Source organism: Daucus carota, chromosome 6 (assembly GCF_001625215.2).
Source record: "Daucus carota subsp. sativus chromosome 6, DH1 v3.0, whole genome shotgun sequence".
Lineage (NCBI taxonomy): Eukaryota > Viridiplantae > Streptophyta > Magnoliopsida > Apiales > Apiaceae > Daucus > Daucus carota.
In genome coordinates this window covers 25,346,781-25,369,249 of record NC_030386.2, presented here as the reverse complement: position 1 = coordinate 25,369,249, position 22,469 = coordinate 25,346,781, and the positions used below count along the sequence as shown (strand labels likewise).

The window sequence follows — 22,469 nt, the reverse complement described above, 5'->3', positions numbered from 1 at the left end:
GTACATTGTCCCCCAAAATCTAACACGGACAGTAACATTACTGTCCAACACTCACTTCTGAGTTCTCATATGAAATTGATTGAATTTCAAGTGCTATTTTGAAATCGATAACGAACCCTCACTTGAATGAGCTATTGACCATTCAACCACTCGTTACATCTCAGTTCGAAAGCTGAACCAAGCATCACAGCCCCATATAATTACGCATTTGAATCTACAAGGCACATTCCTTGAGACTCCTATTGCATCTGCACCATAATTAAGTTTTTCATAAATTCAAATTTGCGCAAGTTTTACCTAGTTTAAATCAAAATTTATGTAGCGCATTGCCCACAAGGACACAAACCCATAGGATAACATTTAACAAGTCAAGAACAAATAAAGGGAAATCATCTTGAGGTGGTTTTATAGTACTCTAAAACAAAAACTGCTAGCTTCCCTGCGAAGATGGAGTGTAGGACATGAGTAGATAAACACTGCTGTTGTAATGCAGGCAGCACCGGTGAGAACCTTCTTCAGATAGCTGACCATATGAACTTGAATCCCCGCGACATATTTCTCCAATACAGAATGATCCAGCCAATGGGACATCAGGAAAATTCTCCAAGAAAGGAGAGCTTCCTAATTTAGCTTTTCCAAGTGGCTTGCCACGCCTGGTGCAAGAAAATATAATGCCACCAAAGATTGTCATTTTTTCGCTATTAGCAGGTCTAATCCTCTGACGATCAGAATTCCCGACATCACAACTTATCTTCAAATCTCTAAATTTGTCGGAGACTTGTCTAAGAGAAGAAGATGTCATATGAGAATCTGCCTTAAAGAAACGGAAACAATCACCAGTTTCAATATCAGCACCACTATCAACAACCAGGTCCTCCTTGTCAACCCTAGGAAAACAAACAAATGATACACTTCAGTTCAAACACTTGCAAAAACTACAGGCCCGTCAACATAATATCCATGACATGGTAGACGTTGCTAGTAAAATATTGATAGAATTCAAGCATTTGTAATAATATTTGGAAGGGAATGACATTTAAGAAGTGATTGAACAGTTCAATGCCAACACAAGAAAACAACTCAGCACTTAACCCTTTCATGTTCATGTGCTTTGCGTAATTAAATGAGATGAACTGACGCTTACCTACTGGTCTAGCGTCTAAGAGCATATCCAAGAGGCTCTTTATTCAAGCTCTTAAGTGAAGCCATGCATAAATTAGAGCTCGAAGAGACTCTTCAAAGAGCCCATTCTCCCTCCTCTCTTTTAAAGCCACAACTTGGCTCTTAACTTATCTTCCCACCACACCGTTTCAAATTAGATGTCTACTTTCGAAATCACACAGTTTAAAAAAAAATATGTTTATAAATTAATTACATTAAATGACCTTAATATGTGGAATGAGATTGATCTGAGAAATATAAATAAGAGACATGGGAAGTAGAATTGACTTTGTAAATATAATTTTACATTGAAACTTGAAGTGAAATGGATAACTAAATTGAAACAAATTTTTTTACATGTAAATTGAAACGGAGGGAGTATTATTACTAAAACACCTCTCACTTATTTATTGTCCACGTGTCACTTTCTCACACCTTTGCCAATAAATGCTATACATGAGCAAAAAAATTCTATACATGCATCTAACTTATTCCATGTATCTTTAATTATTATATATACATCCATATTTGATTACAAAATAATAAATTTCTTAAAAATTTCTTTTCCATATTTATCTTTAAAATGTGAATGTAATAATTGGATGAGACAGAGAAATAATAATTAGCATATTTAATAATAAAAATAGTTCTAAGAATATGGGAAAAATATTATATTTGTATATTTTTCTCAAATTTTCTTCTAAAATATATTCAGTGGTAGCAAGAGGAGTTAAAACTGAACATACTACAACCTAGAAATGGAAAAATATGTTGCACTTTTTGAACAATAAATAATTTTATGTTGAAAAAGAATATAATGAGAAATTTTGAATCTTATAAATATTTTTATAAAACGTAATATATATATATATACAATCTGATTATTAAATTCAACAAAATGAATTAAATTCAACAAAGTATAATCATATTAATTTCAGACATTTGATTTTTCATAAATTTAATATTTAAAATATTGATTATATTATATAGTTAACATCGAAATTAAATTATAAATCATAAAATTCAGATTGAATATATGGTCATACTTAATAACTGAATATATTGAATTTATACTGTTTATAATTCATATATGCAACGTGCAACATGATTCACTCCTAAGTTTTCAAAATAGTCCTATTTCAATTAATCTAAGAAAATTAATGCATTGTCTCTAAAATTTAATGAACTCTACATTTTTAATATTTACATAATTTTTACTAATTTTAAAAATATTTAATATTTATTAAATAATTTATTCCGAATTTTAAATTGAATTTTGAATACCGAAAGATAATAGTTAAATAAAAAATTATCATATCAAGTTAAATTATATATATATATATGTGTGTGTGTAATTAATTTAATTGGATTTTAATTTACGTAGCATACTACAGTGCTGTCTCCAATTATAATATAATTACTTGTGTTTTGTTTAGAAAATATTATATAATATATTAATATTTAATTTTAATATATAATTGACTCATACCTCGCTCTTTTCTCAATCGGCTAAATAAATTTACTTTCAAATTTTTAATAAAAATATTAATTTCATGAATATATAAGAAGACATTATTAATAAAAACGTTATAGATCATATGGTCACCAAAATATTTTAAACACGTAGAATTATAAAAACAGAGAAAGTTTAGAAAAATACCCGTGGACTGCATGAAATATTTGGGATGATAACCAATTTACTTCTTCAAACCCAGCAATGTCCTTTCTTTTCTTCACAATCCCTATATAAGCATCAAATAGAAGTCGATTTCCAATCTGCCACAGAACCAGCAATCTTATAAAATATAGCATATAACCAAAAGACGAACTTGATAGGCTAGAAATATCCAAATGAGAAAGGTATAAATCATGTTTAATCTGAAGGAGAACTATAATAATCACCATTATAGACACGCAAAAGTTAGGTTCTCGATCCTAATTTTCCAAAAAGAGTATATCGGAGAAGTTCAATTCAAACTAAGATATTAAGTACTAACCCTAGACAAAAGCATCAACTATCTGAAAATATATAAAAAAAGTGAATTACAATGAAGCACTTCTAGATAAATATCTAGCAATGAGAATATTATTTAACATGCAAACCATATTGTCATAAAAATTAACTAACAAAATTACAGTATAATGGCTCTGAAATTATCATCAAGAAAGAGATATACTCCGAAAATGTTCCGAACAGTTTGCTCATCAAGGTTCTGATCTGAATTTTCTCTTCTCGCAGTGAGTTTTGTCCAATAAACACTGCTTTCATTTACAGAAGTCACTTCATATTTGTGACCTACAGGTACTAAGCCAGCAGATAAAGCAGCATGCAGCTTAATATCACCTATGCCTGCTCAAGCCCAGAAAAAAGAGCACAATTTTAAAAACTAATGAGTAAACTAGAACAATAAATAGAACAACACTTTTAAATATATAGTCAATATAATATTCATACAAACTACAGACTGATAGTTCAGGGAGAAAAAAATTATAGTGTCATAGAAAACTGGAAACACAAATCACACATGGGTAATGTAATCACTACATCACTACATTACAAAACAAAACCATTGTACTATTCTTGAACTTCCATTGGAATATATATGTACTATATACAAAGCTTTTATTGAGAGCAACTAAATGCTTAAAGGCAGAGTTCGATTGAGTGTTGTAAGTGTAAAAATCACGACAGAAACCAACAATTATGGTCTAAGTTGATATTTAAGAAAGTATCTTATTTGATTTATTCCTCGCAACTCTTACCAGCACTTCATGGATTATCAACCTAATATACCATTTCATTTTATAAGATGTGCAAAACAATCAGTAAATCAACTTAAGAAACAAACTGCACAAACATGATTACACGATGAATTTTTCAATCAGTCAGTTATTGATGGACTAGAATTTCCTTATCAGGTACAAGTCTATGAATCCCTGAACTTCAACATATGTAAATATTTAACTGGTTGAAGTATTATATATAGGCTGTACCAGGAGGCTTATTCGGATCTTGCATGAATAGTAGGGCAACAGCAACCATAAAAAGAGGTTGCCTTTTTCTCTTAGATCTCTTGTTCATAGAATCATTTCCACATAAAAACTCTCCACAGCGATCACCAACAATGACAGTCTCTGGAGACATGGAATAATCTGCACAAATGCAAATATAACTCAAAAAGAAATATGAATAAAATTGTATGTCTAATTAACAGAATAAATAATTTTATATGGGTTTGTCAATGTGGAAAATGCTCGAGCAATAAATTTAAGCTGAGAGAGTCTAAAACAGTGAGAGTGGGGTGGGGGGAATATAAATATTTGATAATATATAACTTATTTATTATGATTTAATAGAAGGTGGATTTTGATAGGGAACAATAAAAACGAAACGGGAGAGTAACACAATTTAATAATCAGGTAATCTTAACTTAGTATAAAGGACAAGAAGCTTTATCCAATCAACTGCTCACCAAAAACACATCTATTACGTCTCATTATATGTAATTACATTAAAGTAAAAAACCCTTAGTACATATGATAAAAAAAAAATTTAGAGCTGAAGTGAAGAAGAGAATAAACACCCAAAGAGGATGAATATAAAATATCCCTAGTGTTGTATGATATGTTTAATGAATATAATTTCTTCCTTGGTTCCTGTTCCCTAGTAAGTATAAAAAAAAATCCGAAAATTAATTGAACTTGTCGATTCAAAGAGTATTAGAAGTAAACTAATGAACACTGTACACTTTCAACATCAGTATATATATATCTTAAGCAGATCAGATATGAACACACAAAAAAGGCACAAGTCTATAACATATCAAATGAAAAAAACTTCTGCAAACTAAAAATATTTAAAACTCACCCATTTTTCGCAGAAGATTATCTGAATCCATACTCTCATCCTATGACCACATTTTAGAAGTAAGAACATATATGTGTGTGACCTTTTAAGTAATTAATTACTAATGTCGAAGTATATCAACTTACTGTAAATAATATCATCCCAATTGGTGCCTTGCATCCTGAAACAGATGTAACGCATTCACTAATATCTTCCAAAAATTCATCCACAAATGGAACCTACAAATTAAACATGCTAAAATTAATCTTCAAAACATAAAGTTATACAACATACTTTCGATATTTAATCTATATAAAAATTATAATTCAGGTATTCCACCCAGTAACACAGTTATTGGATGTTACAAGTTAGTCTTAGAAGAAGAAATGGAACAAACACAGAATTTAACCCCTTCTAATGAAATGCGGTGTTACCATCTTTGACTGAAAGAGTGGGACTGCTGCAACTTTCAATCCCGGTAAAAAACCAACAGTCAAACAAATGACTCGCCTCTGACGGACAGCACTGTCATCATCATCAAAACTGACCGAATACGAATAATTTCGATCAAAATATACTTGCCACTGAAGCTGAAACAAGGAGTACATGTAACATAAGAATACCAACAAAATTCAATAAAAAACAATTTCGAAATTATATTAGACCTCTTTAAATTCATTCGTAACAGCATCCCTTCCAATTAGTCCAGTAGGTGCTGTGTAAATGATTGGAATGGTTGATCCTAACTTCTTAGTAATCTGCACAATAACAAGTTGTCCATCATCCAAGTACATAACGAATTATCGTAAAGTCAACTATATGCAGCCTAGAAATAGCCATACCAACTGACGAGCCTCTTCTAAATCGGGAGAAGTGACGGTTACAATTGCAAAATGAGGTCGAATCAGCTCTGCAAATACCTTGTTGAACACCTCTTCAACTGCTTCCTAAACCAGTTTCAAAATAATAAAGTCATATCCGGTACAAACCATATAAAAAGGATCACCATATAAATTACACACGAAAACGTCATTTGCTTAATCGCTAATTATGCAATTTAGATAATATATATTAGAGAGAGAGAGAGAGAGAGGTACCTGGAGAGAAGGATTGCTAGAGAGAGCAGAGGAGAGTTTGGGAGTGCAGAGGACAGTGTCACAGACATGATTCCAATAGCGGCTAACGCAGGCAGCAAATGCGAAAGAAGAGGAAGGTAATCTGCTGAGCACGTTTCGGAGAAGATCATCACCTAAGGCATCGATGCTGCTGACATTCATTTTGCCCTCTTTCCTTGCCATCTTTGCTACACTGTTACATCCAAGCAAGAATTAAGGAAAATGCTAATCTAGACTCTCGAGTGCCACTCCGACTATCAGCTAACTATTCATCTAATAGATTACAACTTATTATTTCATTTAGCAAAAAAAGATTACCGTTTATTTCATGTAATTGTTTATTTTCTTTTTTTAATTGTTTATTATTCTGTTTAGTTCACTTCTTAATACGTGACCTGACGTCAGATTATGTGTCTTTTGCTAAAGGACAACCGCACCTATTCAAAATGTTTAAGTAATTCACTACAATAAACTGTATTGAAGTAAGTTTGGTTAGAAAATGAAAATTTGAGTCATATTTTCAATATGTTCTTGATAAAATTTAAGAAATTAATAATTGGAAGCTGTTTATTGGTATAAGGACTTAAATTTTATGTTTGGGATTGGACATTTTCTTCATGAAATTCATAAATAAATTTAGTTGAAATGACCAGTCTGAAATGAAATGAGTTATGTGGCTGTTTGAGTTGTAAAAAACTCAAATACCACATCGATTTGATAATGATAGGTTGGTGGTTTTATAGATATCACATGAAGTTTAGTGCACTGTTATGTGGGTGTGCAAGATATTATCATGTGCCTCGTGCGGGCACACACGTGTGCCGCCGTCTCCTCCTCACAACGACTCGATCTAGGTCACCAATGAGAAATTTTATTATCTAATGGAATTAAACGAGAAATATTAATTATATTAATATGAATATTACAAAAATTGAAAAAATTAGCAGCCTATTTGGTAATCAACAGAAATGATATTCGTAACAATTATATTAATGTGAATATTACAAAACTGAAAAAAACAAGTAATTATATTCATGTGAATATTACAAAAATTAAAATACCTAGTACAAAAATTAAAATACCTAGCAGCCTATTTGGAATCTGGTGTTTGACAGTTTTGTGAAATTTGGTAATCAACAAAGATAAGGTTTGTGACTGAGAGATTTGTGAAATTTGGTAATCAACAAAGATAAGATTTGTGACTGGAATCAAGATATGTGACTCTGATTTTGTTGTCAGAGTCTGGTGATTGTGTGTTTATGGGTGGCCGAGATTAAAGGGATTGTAGGTTGATTCCTTGCTCTCAACTATCGATCTCTTCAATGTGCCTACGTACCCTGTAATAATAGGGTTCAAGCCATACATAGTTCTTTCATGCCAAAAAACCTAAGTCGATTAGGAACAAGGTTCCTTGGATGAGCCCATAGCCAAGACGGTGGCCCATGGCCTGGACGAGTCTTCTACTAAGACGGCTCCGATATATTCGGAGGGAGAGCCCACACCATCAAGGGCCTTGACATGAGACACAATACCTCGCTCCTAATCTAAATACGTCACGAATTCAGCATTATCCTTAATTATTGGAGGTAACACTTACTGCTACTTTTTTTTATCTTGGAAGGAGGCGCATGGTGTAGCCGTGATCATTCCTTAATGTGTATGGACAAGTCCTTACCCCCGATGAAAATAACCTACCAAAGTGTAAGGCAAGGTCTCCCCCTAAATTACCGGGACATATGATCATCTCTTTCCCCCAATGAGGATAACCCACCACAACACATGATCAAGATATGCTATCATTCTTCATACTACCCCGGAGGGCCTTCAACTAGAATCGTGATCACCTCAAGCCCCCCAACGAGAATAACCCGGCAGAATACATGATGGAGTATTGTAGATCACGTCGGATGGGCTCCGGACGCCAATATCTTAATATTCCCCCAAGGGGTAAATGCTAGAACCTATATTTTTTTTACGATATACATGATATTATTTAATTTAATTTATTATTTTTTAATAAAATAAACTAATACGAGTTCATAAATATAATTGCTCATTAATTTGTGGGTCCTTTCTTTGACATCTATGTTATTAAAACTAGGGATAATTTCTCACGTCCCTCAACTATAGGCTATTTATTATCTAGGTCCCTATCCTATTTTTTGTAATAATACAATCCTTAAACTTTCAAACTTTTCTGAATCGGATCCTTCCGTTAAAAGTCAACTAACATCTGTTAGTCAATGTTTACATGGCAAACACAAAAAATTAAAATTAAAACAATAATAGAGGGATAAATATCAAGTTGGTCACTCGTTTCGTCCAAATGTATCAATTGAGTCACTGATTCCCAAATTGACTCAAATGAGGCACTCATTAGAAAAATTTGTATCAAAAATATCACTTTATCGTTAGTCGAAATTTTGAAAGTATTATATATTGAGTTTCGCATATTTTTTATGAATGGTATTACATCCAAATGAAAGATTCTGAATTCTACTATTTTCGCTAATATTTTTAGATTTTTAAAATTTTATCAACAATTTATTATTATTTTTCTGATTGTTTTATTCGATTTAAATAAAAATAAATAGGAGATAAATTTTTAAAAATGTAAAAATATTATCTAAAATACTGGAACTCAGAATCTTTCATTTAGATGTAATACCATTCATAAAAAATGTGCGAAACTCAATATATAATACTTTCAAAATTTCGACTAACGATAGAGTGATATTTTTTATACAAATTTTTTTAATGAGTGCCTCATTTGAGTCAATTTGGGAATCAGTGACTCAATTGATACATTTGGACGAAATGAGTGACCTACTTGGTATTTATCCCCAATAATAGATGACTCGTCACAACAGAATTTTGTTTTCCCCAAATATGAACAGGCTAGGGCTAGGGATTTAAATTGAATCTGAGAATTCATATGTAATCAAAGTATTGATGAATTTGTGAAGTTAAGTTGTGTTGGAAAGAAGGGGAAGAGTGGAGCTGGTCGGAGCTCTCGTCGGTGACGACGGAGGCTCCCGGTGGTGTTAAACGGAGGAAGGTCAGGGAGGGAAGAAACGGTGAAAGGAGGGAGGCGAGGGAGCCACCGTCGACTGCGACGACGGGGTTCTCGCGGAGGAAGAAAGTGCCGAAGGAGGGGGGGGAGTACAACAGGCGAGGAAGATGAGCTGTGTGTTGTGATTGTGATGAGGTTGTTGTGGCCCTTGTGGGTAATGGTGTCGAGGGTCGGTAAAACCGCCAACCATGGCGGAGTCTGGAGAGAGGGGGAGGGGGAGGGGGAGGGGGAGAGAGAGCGGGAGGGGCGGCAGACCGCCGGAAAACTTTCCGGTTGGCAGCGGTGGTGAAGAATGAACGAGGAGTGAGAGAGAGGAGAAATGGGGAAGAAGGGTGAGTTTTGGAGAGCATGAGGGGGAGGGAAGAATAAATGTATTTTCGACTTATTTGTAAATTTGCCACATCAGCAAAACGTAACGGACGTTCATAAAAATTTAAAAGAAGGACTTTAATAGGAAAAATTCAAAAGTTCAATTACTTATCTATTTTTATTTATAGACCAGGGACCTAGAGAAAAAAGTGCCAAAACTTCAGGGACGTTAAAATTAATTTGCCCTTAAAACTAAGACAATCTTTTAATTTTTTTTATAGATAACAAAGTGAACAACCACCTATTGTGTTTGTCATCTTGCTTAATATATGATATTTTCATTACCATAATTAATTAGTGTAAAATTTTCATTTCCGATAATAATATTTTAAAAACAAAATATTTAAAAATAAATGTGTATTTGAAACAAAACGTAAAATTTAGTGAATATATCAAAGTTCTACTATGATAGTAAAATATCTTAAGTTCATCTAAATAATCCAGTCAAGCACTTAGACAATATTAAAATAGTGTGCTTTCTACAACAATACTATATCTAAAGTTTGGGGTTGACTTTAGGTGGAATTTGGTGTTGTATTTGGCATGGGTATTGGAATGGTGCTTCGAGGAAGGGGAATTATGTGTGTTTTTTGGTGTTGAACAAATTAGATTCTCTATAATTTTTATTGTGAAAAACAAATGACTCAATTCACAACAAGACAACTAGACACGACAATTTTTTACACGACACGAAAATTTAGTATTTGTGTTTGCATTTTGAGTACACAACACGTAAAATACACGAAGAACACGAAATACACGATCGAGATGTATTGTCAAATTTATGTTTACCCCTCGAGAACACGACACGTCACGAGGTTCACGAATAAATAAATAAATATTATAATATAATTCAAATTCAATTTTTATGACATATTTTATATAGAAAATATAATTTATTATATTCAAAATATAACCTCATAAATTGTGAGGTGTCTAAGTGTGAGTCTCGTGACAGTCAAACAAGTCAATTTACTTAACAATATACTAAAAAACACAGAAATACATGACAGATAGATCCGTCAATTTTTGACACAATACTAATGTACACGATATAAATATATATATCTAAATAAATAAGCATATTTTCATGTAGAATATATATATATATATATATATATATATATATATATTACGGAATCATATGCAAATATAAAGATTTAATATATATTTAATAACATAACACATAAAAATGTATTAAAATATACTTTAACTAAATTTTATTATTATACTTACATTAAATTATGTACACGAAAAATACAGAAAAAATACATGACGCGTTTCGAAATAGATATGGGTTTGCGTTTGGTACACGAATTCTAAACGGGTTGGATATGAGATTCACTTGACACAGGACACGAAAATACATGACATGAAAGTAAATAACACGAACGATTTGTGAGGTCTAAAGACAAAAATCAATCAACTAAGCATATATATAATTGTAGATCTACAGAGATACACTATACAAGTCATTGCACATAGATAAATAAAATTTTATTTCATGAAATCGACGTATATACATAGTAAGATACAACCGGCTATACGTAGAAGGAAAGAATTGATTGCCTAAAAACATGAAGAAGGAAAGAAATACCACCTCAATTGATTGATGAAATCGAAGAAGGAACGGAAATGATGATGGATTGATATTCGCCTATTATATCGCTCTTCACTCCTTAGTCCTCAAATGTGATGCCGCGATATGTTTCTAAATTTTTTTAGGGTTTTTTTCTGTTAAGAGATATATTTGTCTAGTGGTTTAGCTTAAATGTTATTAAGTATTAATCCAGTAAAATACTAATGTTAGTCCAGTAAGGTAAGATAATATAATATATAGGAGCCCAGCCCATATTATATTACAGGTTCGGTTGGGCTGGACAAAAGATAATCAAAATCCCTAACCGACTTATTAGATTTGGGTTAGATGATTATTAACCCAATTTTTTTTTTATGTTGGGTTATGAAACCATGGGCACCCCAATTACAATCTTCTCTAATTTTTAAAAACTAGCTTCATAGCCCGTGCGAGGCACGGACATGCTCTAATTAATCATGGTTCAATTGTTTTATTTATTTTCATATAATTTTTATGTATTATGTGGATAATAAGAGAGTAAAGTTTTAACTATGTTCTAGTTAACTTTATCTAGATATTGTTTCTATACAATAGAAAATCATTTTGTCATGTGTTGTTGATAGGGATCAGTAGTAGTGTGTATCCTGTTTGAGTTTAATCTTGACTTAACAGTGGGGAAAGTTATTATCAGTAGTATTATTTCAATTGTGTACTTGACTTTGTATCATCTAGTTCTTAGTAGCTACAGCTAGAACATTTAATAAGTAGTTGGGAGCTGTACTATTATTTTACCCAGCTGTTTGGGTTTGTAAACAGCCTATATATACCCCTGTATCAGCTTCTTATGAAGGCAGACTTTGACTATATATAAAACTCTTCTCTGAATATTGATAATGTATCAATTTGGGAATAGCTTGGGGTAGAGATTGTTCTGCGGTTCAATCTCCTGAGGGTTTATAATCACTGTTCTAATTGTGTTTATCATAATCTTTTTATTGTTATCTTATTCTTATAATTATGTTGCGTCAAATTGGCATTAGAGCTAAAATTCTGGTTGTTATCATTGTTAAAGGTCATCATACTGTTACTGTTCATCCGCTGTCATATACATTCTATTCATCCGCTGTTATATTCACCATGATTTCTATCCAAACCTGACCATTGCTACATAATCCACAGACCTACTTTCAGTCACTGAATACTGTTCGTCTTTACTAAAAATCAGTCACATAGCACCCTAGTGTCACCACCGTGGCACCACCAAATTCCACCACTTCAGGTGCTGCCCAGGAACCTACAAAACTGCACCTTTCTTATCTTTTAAAACCCTTTAAACACTCGGTTTCAGTTCTCACAGCACCATAAATACACTCACTAATTTGAAACAAGCGTCATACCCACGATTGCTCACCAAAGCAGAAAGGAGAATAGGTCTGGCAAAGGAAGAAATAGAGAGGGGCTGCAAGGATATAACAATCTGAGAAGATCATTGAGTCATCACTGCCGTCCTGCAACAGAACTTTATTGTGCTATGGCTGTTCATTTCACTGGACATCTACACGACACATTCTTCGTTGTGCTGAAACGAAACAAGGGAGGTAACCTATACCCTGTTTGGATATTCTAGTAGTCTTAATCATATTTGTTCGACTTTCATGTTCTTGACATCACTATCAACCATTTTCTTTCCCAAAATCCAGCAATCCACTTTGTTTTTTTTTCCTGTCCTTGCTAATTTAACCATGTTCATATTATGAGTTTTATCTAAATACCCACCACTGCATCTAATATCAGTTTGGTTGATTTAAAAAAAAAGATTTACATTTTAATTCTAGGACTTAATATTCATGTGTTAGGAATTTTAATTCATAGTTTGGTATTTAGCCTTCTTTTACATTTGCATGACTTTGTTTGCTTAGTTTGCACAATATTCCATGTTAGTTGCATATACATGTCTTCTTTATTATATTTCCAGAACTAGTGATAGCATTAGTGGTCGACTATAATATAGTTGTTTACTTTAAATTTCTATCGTATCTCAGCTGTGCATTTAGTCATATCATGGTCATCACTCGTAGCGGAACCGATAACAACTCACAAGACCCACCTCATGAACCTCCAGAGCCAACTTTAGCTCAATTGTTACAAAGTATCCAAGTCCTCACAACGTCTATGAATGATAAGTTTGATAGCTTAAGTAATCGAGTCGAGGCTTTAGAGATTGCAAACAACGCTAGGAATCTAAATGTTGAACCAAACATTGACGATGTCCATAGAGATATAGTTCCACCTCGACGTCAAAATGTTGAGGCTATTATTCCTTGACATATGGGAGGACATGGGGGAGGTAGAAATCAAAGGGGACCCCCTAGACATCATGACAATTATAGGAACGATCCACCTGAATATGACGATCATTATGATTATAATGAGTGTCGAGACGAAGGATACCGTAATTATAGAAATCATGATAGGTATGAGGGAAGAGATGATGTGCTCAAAATTAAGATAGATGCCCCAGAGTTTGATGGGAGATTTGATCCCAATGTTTTCTCTGATTGGTTATCCAGTATGGATAAATTCTTTGATTGGCATATGATGAGTGACGAGCGTATGGTAAGATTCGCCAAAATGAAGCTTGTAAAGCAAGCTAACATCTTTTGGGGTAGTATTGAGAGAGACCTAGAGCGTACGAGACAGCCTCCGGTTAGGCATTGGGCTGAGATGAAGATGCGAGCTTAAAGAGAGTACTCGTATGAGCATTATTAAATTCAAAAATGGGTTACGACCTCAGCTCAAACGACAAATGATGAATACTCAAATCAACACTATTGATGACATTTTTCAGGTCGCATTAGAGCATGAGTATCGACTCAAGGAATTCACCCAACAGAGAGGGCTATCCTATTCAAGGCAGCCTATGAGTCGAGCTCTACCACAGAGTTAGACTATCCCCACATCTCAGGGAGCTAGTAGTAGTACGAGTGTTCCTACTAGAGACCCTGCGAGAGCTCAGACTCCAGGGTCATCCTCTCGATTTAAAAACACGAAGACATGTTTTACGTGTCACGAGCCCGGACATAAGTCTTTCGAGTGTCCAAAGAAAAGATTAAATCTTCTTGAGAACTATGGAGAGGATGATGAGTTGTTCGAGAGTGACCTAGAGAGAGCCCATAACACCGATGATGAGGACGCTTTGCGAGACCTAGAGGAGACAGAAAGACATGTAGGTGTTATGCGATGCTTGTTTACCAACTCGAAAGAGGATGATTAGAAGAGGACTTCCATATTTCACACCTTTAGTAGAGTTGACGGAGTAACGTCAAAGGTCATTATCGATGGGGGGGAGTTGTTTAAATGTGGTTGCACAATCTGCAGTTGCTCGATCAAAGTTAAAAGTGGAGCCACATCCTCATCCTTATAGTGTAGCCTGGGTCAACAAGACATCTATTCATGTGACACACAAGTGTCTTGTTCCGATACATCTCGAGGGCTATGAGGAGAGTATATGGTGCAATGTCCACCCCATGGATGTTTCTCATATTCTTTTAGGACGACCTTGGTTGTATGACCGTAGTGTGACTCACTATGGTAGACATAACACATATGTGTTTACACACAATGGGAAGATCACATTGCTTCCTAGTAGACCACGTGAGACTGTTAAGAGTGATGCAAAGGCAAATAGCGCTCCTACACAACCGATTAAATCTCTCCATTTTTTGAAGAGGAAGGAATTCGAGACATGTGCTTTAGAGTCAAAGGTTGTGTACATGCTAGTTTCTAGAGAGGCGAGAGACATTCGTGACATGGGTGGTATTGAGATTCCTAGTGATGTTCAACAAATTCTTGACGAATTTGTTAATATCATGCCCAGTGAGCTGCCTGAGGGATTGCCACCTCTCATAGATATCCAGCATGCTATAGACTTTATCCCCGAATCCTCTTTACCTAACCTACCACACTATAGGATGAATCCTTTTGAGCAGATTGAGATGAGGCGACAAGTAGATGAATTGCTTAGGAAAGGATTTGTGCGAGAGAGTCTTGGCCGATGTGCAGTACCAGCCTTGTTCACACCTAAGGCAGATGGTAGTCTGAGGATGTGTTGCGACAGTCGAGCTATCAACAAGATCACTTTCAAGTATAGGTTTCCCATTCCTAGACTTGATGACATGTTAGACATGATTGTTGGAGCTCAGTATTTTACTAAGATCGACTTACGGAGTGGATATCATCAGATTCGTGTTAGGGAAGGAGAGGAATGGAAAACTGTCTTTAAGACGGCCGATGGACTTTATGAATGGTTAGTTCTGCCTTTTGGGCTATCCAATGCGCCCTGCACATTCAAGAGAGTCATGAACCAAGTGCTTCGTCCGGTTATTGGCAAATTCGTTGTAGTGTATTTTGATGATATCCTCGTCTACAGTCTCACACGGGAGGAGCACTTGTCACACTTGGATCAGGTTCTAACACTTCTCTTAAATGAGAAGTTGTATGTGAACTTGAAAAAGTGCTCTTTTGTGCAACATTCAGTCATATTCCTTGGATTTGTAGTCTCCAAGGATGGAGTTTCTACAGACCCAGAGAAGGTAAAGGCAATTCGAGAATGGCCAGAGCCTTCGACTATCCATGAGGTTCGTAGTTTTCATGGATTAGCTACATTCGATAGGCGTTTCATTAGGGGTTTCGCTACCATCATGACTCCCATCACTGATAGTATGAAGAAAGGGGAGTTTGTGTGGTCTAAATCGGCTGTGAAAGCCTTTGGTGAGATTAAGGAGAGGTTGACCCATGCTCCAGTTCTCGTTTTACCAGCTTTTGGTAAGGTGTTTGAGTTCACATGTGATGCTTCGGGATTGGGAATAGGTGGTGTGTTAAGTCAAGGTGGCCATCCTATAGCTTTTTTCAGTGAAAAGCTTAACGAGGCCAAGAAGAAGTATACCACCTATGATAGGGAGTTTTATGTTGTAGTTCAAGCGCTTAGGTATTGGCGGCATTATCTGTTGCCCAAGGAGTTTGTTCTTTATTCTGATCACCAGGCACTTCAATATATCAACTCCCAGAAAAAGCTAAATCATAGACACGCCAAGTGGTTTGAGTTTGTTCAGGAGTACACCTTTGTACTCAGACATTGCAAAGGTACCGAGAATAAAGTTGCTGACGCACTTAGTAGAGTGACCCTTATTCTCAACACTATGAGTGTCGAGGTCGTAGGATTCACACATATGATTCAGGACTATCCTTCGTGTCACGACTTTGGACATATTTATGCTAGCTTACAGGATCCTAGTTCACCATCTTCCATGGATTATTGTATTCACGATGGATACTTATTTCGCGGGATCCATTTGTGTCTTCCTAATACATCTTTGAGAGAGTATTTCGTGAGAGAGTTACATGCGGGAGGTTTAGCTGGTCACTTTGGTCGAGATAACACCATTGCTATTGTTGAGGATAGGTTCTTTTGGCCTAGTTTGAAGAGGATGTTGCTCGTATAGTCGTAGAGTGTCGTACTTGCCAAACGGCTAAGGGTAGGAAACAAAATACAGGTTTATACACTCCTCTTCCAGTTCCCCATGTTCCATGGGAAGATGTTAGCATGGACTTTGTTTTAGGATTGCCCAGGACTCGTAAGAGTCATGATTCGGTCTTTGTTGTAGTTGATCATTTCACTAAGATGGCTCATTTTATTCCGTGCAGCAAGACTGACAATGCTGCTCATATTGCCTCGATCTTCTTTAGTGAGATAGTGAGGATACATGGTGTTCCTTTGAGTATAGTATCTGACAGAGATGTTAAGTTTGTGAGTTATTTCTGGAGGACTCTATGGAAATTACTCGGTACTAGTCTTAAGTTCTCTACAGCCTATCATCCCCAGACCAATGGACAGACTGAGATCGTTAATAGGAGTCTAGGTGATTTAATTAGGTGTCTTGTAGGTGAACATGCGTCTTCATGGGATAGGGTTTTACCTACGGCCGAGTTTGCGTATAATAACTCTGTTAATAGGTCTACAGGAGTTGGTCCTTTTCAGGCTTACATTGGTCGTCAGCCGAGGAAACCTATAGATTTGGTTCCCCTTCCCCCTGCATATAGGTCTAGCGAGTCTACAGAGTCGATTGCACAATATTTTCAGGAAATATACATATTTTCAGGAATATACTTGTATAGTAATAGACCTTCTATTTAAAAATAAAAAAGGTCAAGCACAATAAATAATTTACCTTATTGAAAAATACTCCCTCTGTACCAGCAGGTTCTTTATGTTACTTTTTGGCACGCATTTTGAGGTCCTATAAAGTATAGTTCCATAATATTTTTTTATTTTTTTCCCAAATTAAAGTTTGAGGTTTAAACTTTCATTCAAAAAAAATAATTAAAAAAATATTTTGAAACTATACTTTATAGGAGTCTTAAAATGTGTGCAAACAGTGAACATAAACAACATCCTGCGACGGAGGGAGTAAACAAATAATGTTTTATTTAATATTTATCGCTCACCTAATTAAATATTATAATATAAGTTATTATACTCCCTCCGTCCCCTTGAGTTGTATACGCAGGGGGAGCGTCCCGCATTTTAATGTTTTTCTAAAGTACAAATCTATAATTTATTTTTAACTATTTTTTTCCTGAAATAAAATTTAACTTTAGGAAAAGAAAATCTCAAAAATAAGTTACAGAACCATATTTTATAGGAGAATCAAAGTGCGTGTCAAATAGTGAATGTATAGAATTGAATGGGATGGAGGGAGTATAACATATGTTATATTTTTTAAGTAAAGAAAACTTATATAGTAAAATATAATAATAAATAAATATGTGATCACAAAGCAAATGGGAATTTTTTTTTAAAAAAAATAATAGGTTACATTTTTTGTAATGATATTTTTAATCCTTGACTCAGACTAAATAATAAAACAAAGAGATAAAGAAAATTTAGAAGATGTGATTTATATCCAAAATCTTAGTCCACTATGAAAATATTGGAACCTATTCTGAAAAAATAGAACCAGAACACGAAATTACTACTAATCAGAAGACAAGCTGAAAGTAAAAAAAAGCAATAAAAACGTACTTTGTGTTTGCGAGCTAATAGCTTTCCCAACAATTTGTCTAGCAACTGAAATTCGTTGGAATATTGCACTGTCCACCGCTTTATAGCGGGCAGAAGTCTGAGAAGATAAAAAGTTAGTTAGACTTATGCGAGATGACTATTTAGAGATCATTAATGAACATTAGCACACATACATGAACCATCATAAGCCGACTCTAAGAGGTCAGGGTGGGCACAAATTTTCCGCCGTTGAATCATTAAGTTTTGAAGCCTCCCTTTAAAGCCATGTCATGCAAATTTTTATCTTAAGCATCAAATACTTTAAATATACTGTAAAGTAACTTTTGTAAGATATACAAGTGTAGTTAATCATAAAAGTGCCATTCTCCCAACATAATACAGTAGATGAAAATGAGAAGAATTCATTTGAACTCAACATAACCTAATCATATGAGCTCACTAGGACTGTCAAGTGAAGCTTTTACTTTCTTTAATTTCCACATTTTTATATTAGATATCCATATTTCCTAATCAAAGACATTAACTTTCTTACCAGTATCAACTGTCTTTAGCAGGTGTCCTGTTAACTAAATGTTCCTATAAGTTCTTTTGATACTCTGTCATAGTGGCATAGAAAGCTTTTTTTCAACATCCTTCATTCTTCGAAAGTGGAAAAGACGCAATACAACATGGAGTTTTGCCACCACCTGAAATCACCCTTAAGCAGTATAGTGAAATGGGCAAAACACAATTTCTAATATATATATACTCCCTCCGTCCCTCTAGGTTGTTTACGTTCACTGTTTGCATGTATTTTGAGGCTCCCATAAAGTATAGTTCCATAATCTTTTTTCAAAATTTTCTTTTTTTGAATAAAAGTTTATATATCAAATTTTTATTTAGAGCAAAAAAAAATTAAAAATATATTATGAAACTATAATTTAAATGAGTGTTGAAAAACTTGCCAAAAAGTAACGTAAAGAAATGAGGGGGACAAAGGGAGTATGTATGTATGTGTGTGTGTACATATATATATATATATATATATATATATATATATATATATTCCATATTAATGCAACTGTACTTGTGACTGTCGTTCTCCTTCAGTTCTTCCTACCCAACTTTATTGTTGCATTTCCCGAAGGATTAAAGGACATATTTTGCATTGTCGTTTCGTGGGGGAAAAATCAATTTACATCTACCATTTATTCCAAGTTATAACGATAACAAAGTACATAATACAACTCGAGCACATGCTATAATATACTCATGCATAAGGTAAAGAGAACTAACAAAAAAAAACATCAGTGTGATCCCCACATCCCCATTTTGGCTTTTTAGTAATATCCTTCCCCAAGCCAGGGGTAGTAGAGATTTAAGGAACAACTTGTTAATACTCACTAGTAATTTTGATATCTACTCAAAGGCCCTACCATGATGAAAGCTTCAATGTCCTTATTCTGAACGAAAAGGTAAGAGAAATGTAGAACTTCCCACGAGATTCTATATATAGATGTTAAAAAAACTACATATTTTGCGTTTACTAAACCATCCTTCTCCAGTTTATCTAACTCAAGAACACATTTGTAACAGAAAAATGATATTACATAAATATGAGATTACCTAATAAAGTTCAACAATGACCAAAGGTGTGCCAAGTTGTTCTGCAGAGGTGTCCCAGTTGACACCCAGTTGACAGCAGCTTATTTTTAGCAGTCAAAAGGTTTAATTTTCTCAATATTTGCATTTAGAATTTTTGAGCATGTGTCCCAGCAATAAAAATGTGAGGTTAGATTCACAGAAAATAACCATAAAAGAAAAAGATAAATATGAGGACAAAATAAAGAGATAAATTTACCTCGTCCACCACAATATATTTCCAACTATAATGTATCACTTTTCTGCATCATTCATTGCAACTTCATAAGAAGTAATTAGAATGAAAAATTTGGGGCCTATCGACCGGGGCATACTCTCCTTCCTGATCTTTCTAAAGCATGTCAAGACTGGGGTTTCTTCCTGGTAAACTAATAGTTACACCATCATACTAATAGTATACTCTCTTCTACATAATCTTTAACTTGTTGATCCATGTCTCTCAGGTAATAAACCATGGTGTATCAGAGAGTTTGATGAAAAATGTTATGGAGGGTTGCTATGAATTTTTCAATTTAACAGATGAAGAAAAGGAAGCGTATGAAGGGAGTGATGTGCTGGATCCAATAAGGTGCGGAACTAGTTTTAACACGGCCAAGGAGACGATCTTCTTTTGGAGGGACTTTCTAAAGGTTCTTGTGCATCCAGATTTTCATTTTCCTGACAAACCAAAAGGGTTCAGGTACTCTGTTCATCACCTTGCACTATTTCTTGCTTGTTAACTAATTTTTATAATACTCAACTTCCATCAACAAGAATTAGAGATATTCGCCAAAACGTACAAGTGCCATCAACAAGGTCACAAATAGAACATATAAATTAATCATCAGAACTGGAATTATAAAATCTGTGTTGAGATAGTAAGCCTTAAAGATGCGAGTTTCCTGTTCTGTAGTATAGTCTATATGTCCTGCACTTGTTGATCAGAAACGACAATAAAGCATGCATGAGTGATAATGCAAGGGGGGAAGTTTGGTAAAATGCAGTTGTCAAAAATGCACCTGTGAAAAGTTTGAAGCTTACATATGTGGTCACGTTCAACGCATCTGGAAGCCTTATCTACATGGGCTGCAAACAAGAACCACAGCCGCAATACATCTTATCAAGTTGGGAACAATTCTAATTGTACTTCTCTACTAAGCCCGCAGTTTGCTCTGCACATGTGGATAACCTTAAGATGAGAAAGAGAGTTTTTTTCTAATAATCATGAACTGGACATCAGGACAAAACTAAAAATGATTAATTATAAAATTAGCTGTTCTACTGGTAGATCCTACCTTAATATAGATTATGTTATGACTTATGACGTTATGCAGTGAGCTTGCACTGGAGTATGTTGAAAGAATCCAAGAAATTGCAGGGGAATTGCTAAGAGGAATTTCAGTAAGCCTAGGAATGGAAGCGTCCTACATACACGACGTTTTAAATTTGGAATCCGGCTTACAAGTGTTTGTTGCAAATCTCTACCCGCCTTGCCCCCAGCCTGAACTTGCACTAGGAATGCCGCCTCATTCTGATCACGGCCTCCTGAACATTCTCATAGAGAACGGTGTAGGGGGGTTGCAGCTGCTGCATAATGAAAAATGGGTCAATGTCAGAGCCCCTCCCAATTCATTTTTGGTCAATACTTGTGATCACCTCGAGGTATAAACAAATTTTCCATAGCCTTCATTTTATACAACACTAATTCACAACAATTTCAAGTTAAATTTTGTCATAATTGTATTTGTGGTAGATACTGAGCAATGGGAGGTACAAGAGTGTAGTGCATCGAGCAGTTGTGAACAATGCGACTACAAGACTATCGCTAGCCATAGCTAATGGTCCGTCTCTCGATACCATTGTCAGGCCAGCACCTGGTCTAACCGATGGTGCAAACAACCCACCAGCCTACACTCCAATGAAATACAAGGAGTATCTGCAGCTGCAGCAAGGAAACAAGCTTGATCAGAAGTCTGTCTTGGATCGGATCAGGCTACAAAAGGAGTGAATGCTAGAGAAAATAAAATGTTACTGTAAAAATAAAGGCACTTATCACTGAGCCTGATGTTTCTTTGCTATGTTTCTCCATAATTTGGATTACTGTGAAGTGTGTAGGCACTAGCGGCTCAGCTGGCACTTCTAAATATGCTGTAATAATTTTTATAATAATTTTTCAATTTTTTTTAAATAATTATTTTAGAAGAATACACACAAAAAGACAAACAGAGCGGCTAAATTTTTTTTCTGAGATGGTACAGTACATGTGAACTTGTATTCAAACTTCTGAGTTCTGTGGGGATATATATGTGTTGTAAAATTTGTGAAAAAACTATGATGCACAGTTAAAGCTTATTCATGACAAAAATTGTACATTGTCCCCCAAAATCTAACACAGACAGTAACATTACAAAAAAATTATTTGCGTCATAAAAACATAACAAAAATATAAATCATCCACTAAGTTATAATTTGTATCCAGTATTATGTATTATACTACTCATATTTAAAATTGATTGAATTTCAAGTCCTATTTTGAAATCAAATGAATCAATAACGAACCCTCACTTGAATGAGCTATTGACCATTTAACCACTCGTTACATCTCAGTTCAAAAGCTGAACCGA

At 34.6% G+C, this 22,469-nt stretch overlaps 2 protein-coding genes across 4 annotated transcripts; one reads left to right on the top strand and one right to left on the bottom strand.

Annotated features, from left to right (window-relative positions):
* Nucleotides 1–249: 249 nt before the first annotated feature.
* On the bottom strand, nt 250–19,969 carry LOC108227295 (F-box/LRR-repeat protein At5g63520). 3 transcript variants are annotated; one of them, XM_017402365.2, is made up of 14 exons: nt 19,831–19,969; nt 18,758–18,911; nt 18,399–18,479; nt 18,226–18,322; nt 6,106–6,316; nt 5,851–5,955; nt 5,674–5,766; nt 5,443–5,598; nt 5,155–5,247; nt 5,030–5,069; nt 4,156–4,314; nt 3,339–3,511; nt 2,822–2,937; nt 250–887 (listed from the first exon to the last, which is right to left on the bottom strand). In XM_017402365.2, the coding sequence occupies exons 5-14, from the start codon at nt 6,304–6,306 to the stop codon at nt 431–433; spliced, it is 1,593 nt and encodes a 530-aa protein (XP_017257854.1). In that variant the 5' UTR covers nt 6,307–6,316; nt 18,226–18,322; nt 18,399–18,479; nt 18,758–18,911; nt 19,831–19,969; the 3' UTR covers nt 250–430. The 3 variants fall into 3 exon arrangements, with proteins under 3 accessions (XP_017257854.1, XP_017257856.1, XP_063935255.1); XM_017402367.2 differs by lacking the exon at nt 18,399–18,479; XM_064079185.1 differs by lacking the exons at nt 18,226–18,322; nt 18,399–18,479; nt 18,758–18,911; nt 19,831–19,969 and adding an exon at nt 17,120–17,258.
* Nucleotides 16,825–22,036, top strand: LOC108227300 (2-oxoglutarate-dependent dioxygenase 19). Its single transcript, XM_017402374.2, has 4 exons — nt 16,825–17,220; nt 20,310–20,545; nt 21,180–21,507; nt 21,599–22,036. Exons 1-4 carry the CDS (start codon nt 16,825–16,827, stop codon nt 21,851–21,853), a joined length of 1,215 nt encoding a protein of 404 aa, XP_017257863.2. The 3' UTR covers nt 21,854–22,036.
* Nucleotides 22,037–22,469: the final 433 nt, after the last annotated feature.

What these genes read in the sequence shown, in the direction of transcription:
- LOC108227295 (XM_017402365.2), bottom strand. Translation starts at nt 6,306, where the DNA reads ATGGCAAGGAAAGAGGGCAAAATGAATGTCAGCAGCATCGATGCCTTA. An exon ending in TAGAAGAGGCTCGTCAGTTG is followed by an intron (nt 5,767 to 5,850) that starts GTATGGCTATTT and finishes GTTATTGTGCAG; the next exon opens with ATTACTAAGAAGTTAGGATC. An exon ending in CACTCTTTCAGTCAAAGATG is followed by an intron (nt 5,248 to 5,442) that starts GTAACACCGCAT and finishes TTTAATTTGTAG; the next exon opens with GTTCCATTTGTGGATGAATT.
- LOC108227300 (XM_017402374.2), top strand. Translation starts at nt 16,825, where the DNA reads ATGGCTCATTTTATTCCGTGCAGCAAGACTGACAATGCTGCTCATATT. An exon ending in CGAGGAAACCTATAGATTTG is followed by an intron (nt 17,221 to 20,309) that starts GTTCCCCTTCCC and finishes CATGTCTCTCAG; the next exon opens with GTAATAAACCATGGTGTATC. An exon ending in ATACTTGTGATCACCTCGAG is followed by an intron (nt 21,508 to 21,598) that starts GTATAAACAAAT and finishes TATTTGTGGTAG; the next exon opens with ATACTGAGCAATGGGAGGTA.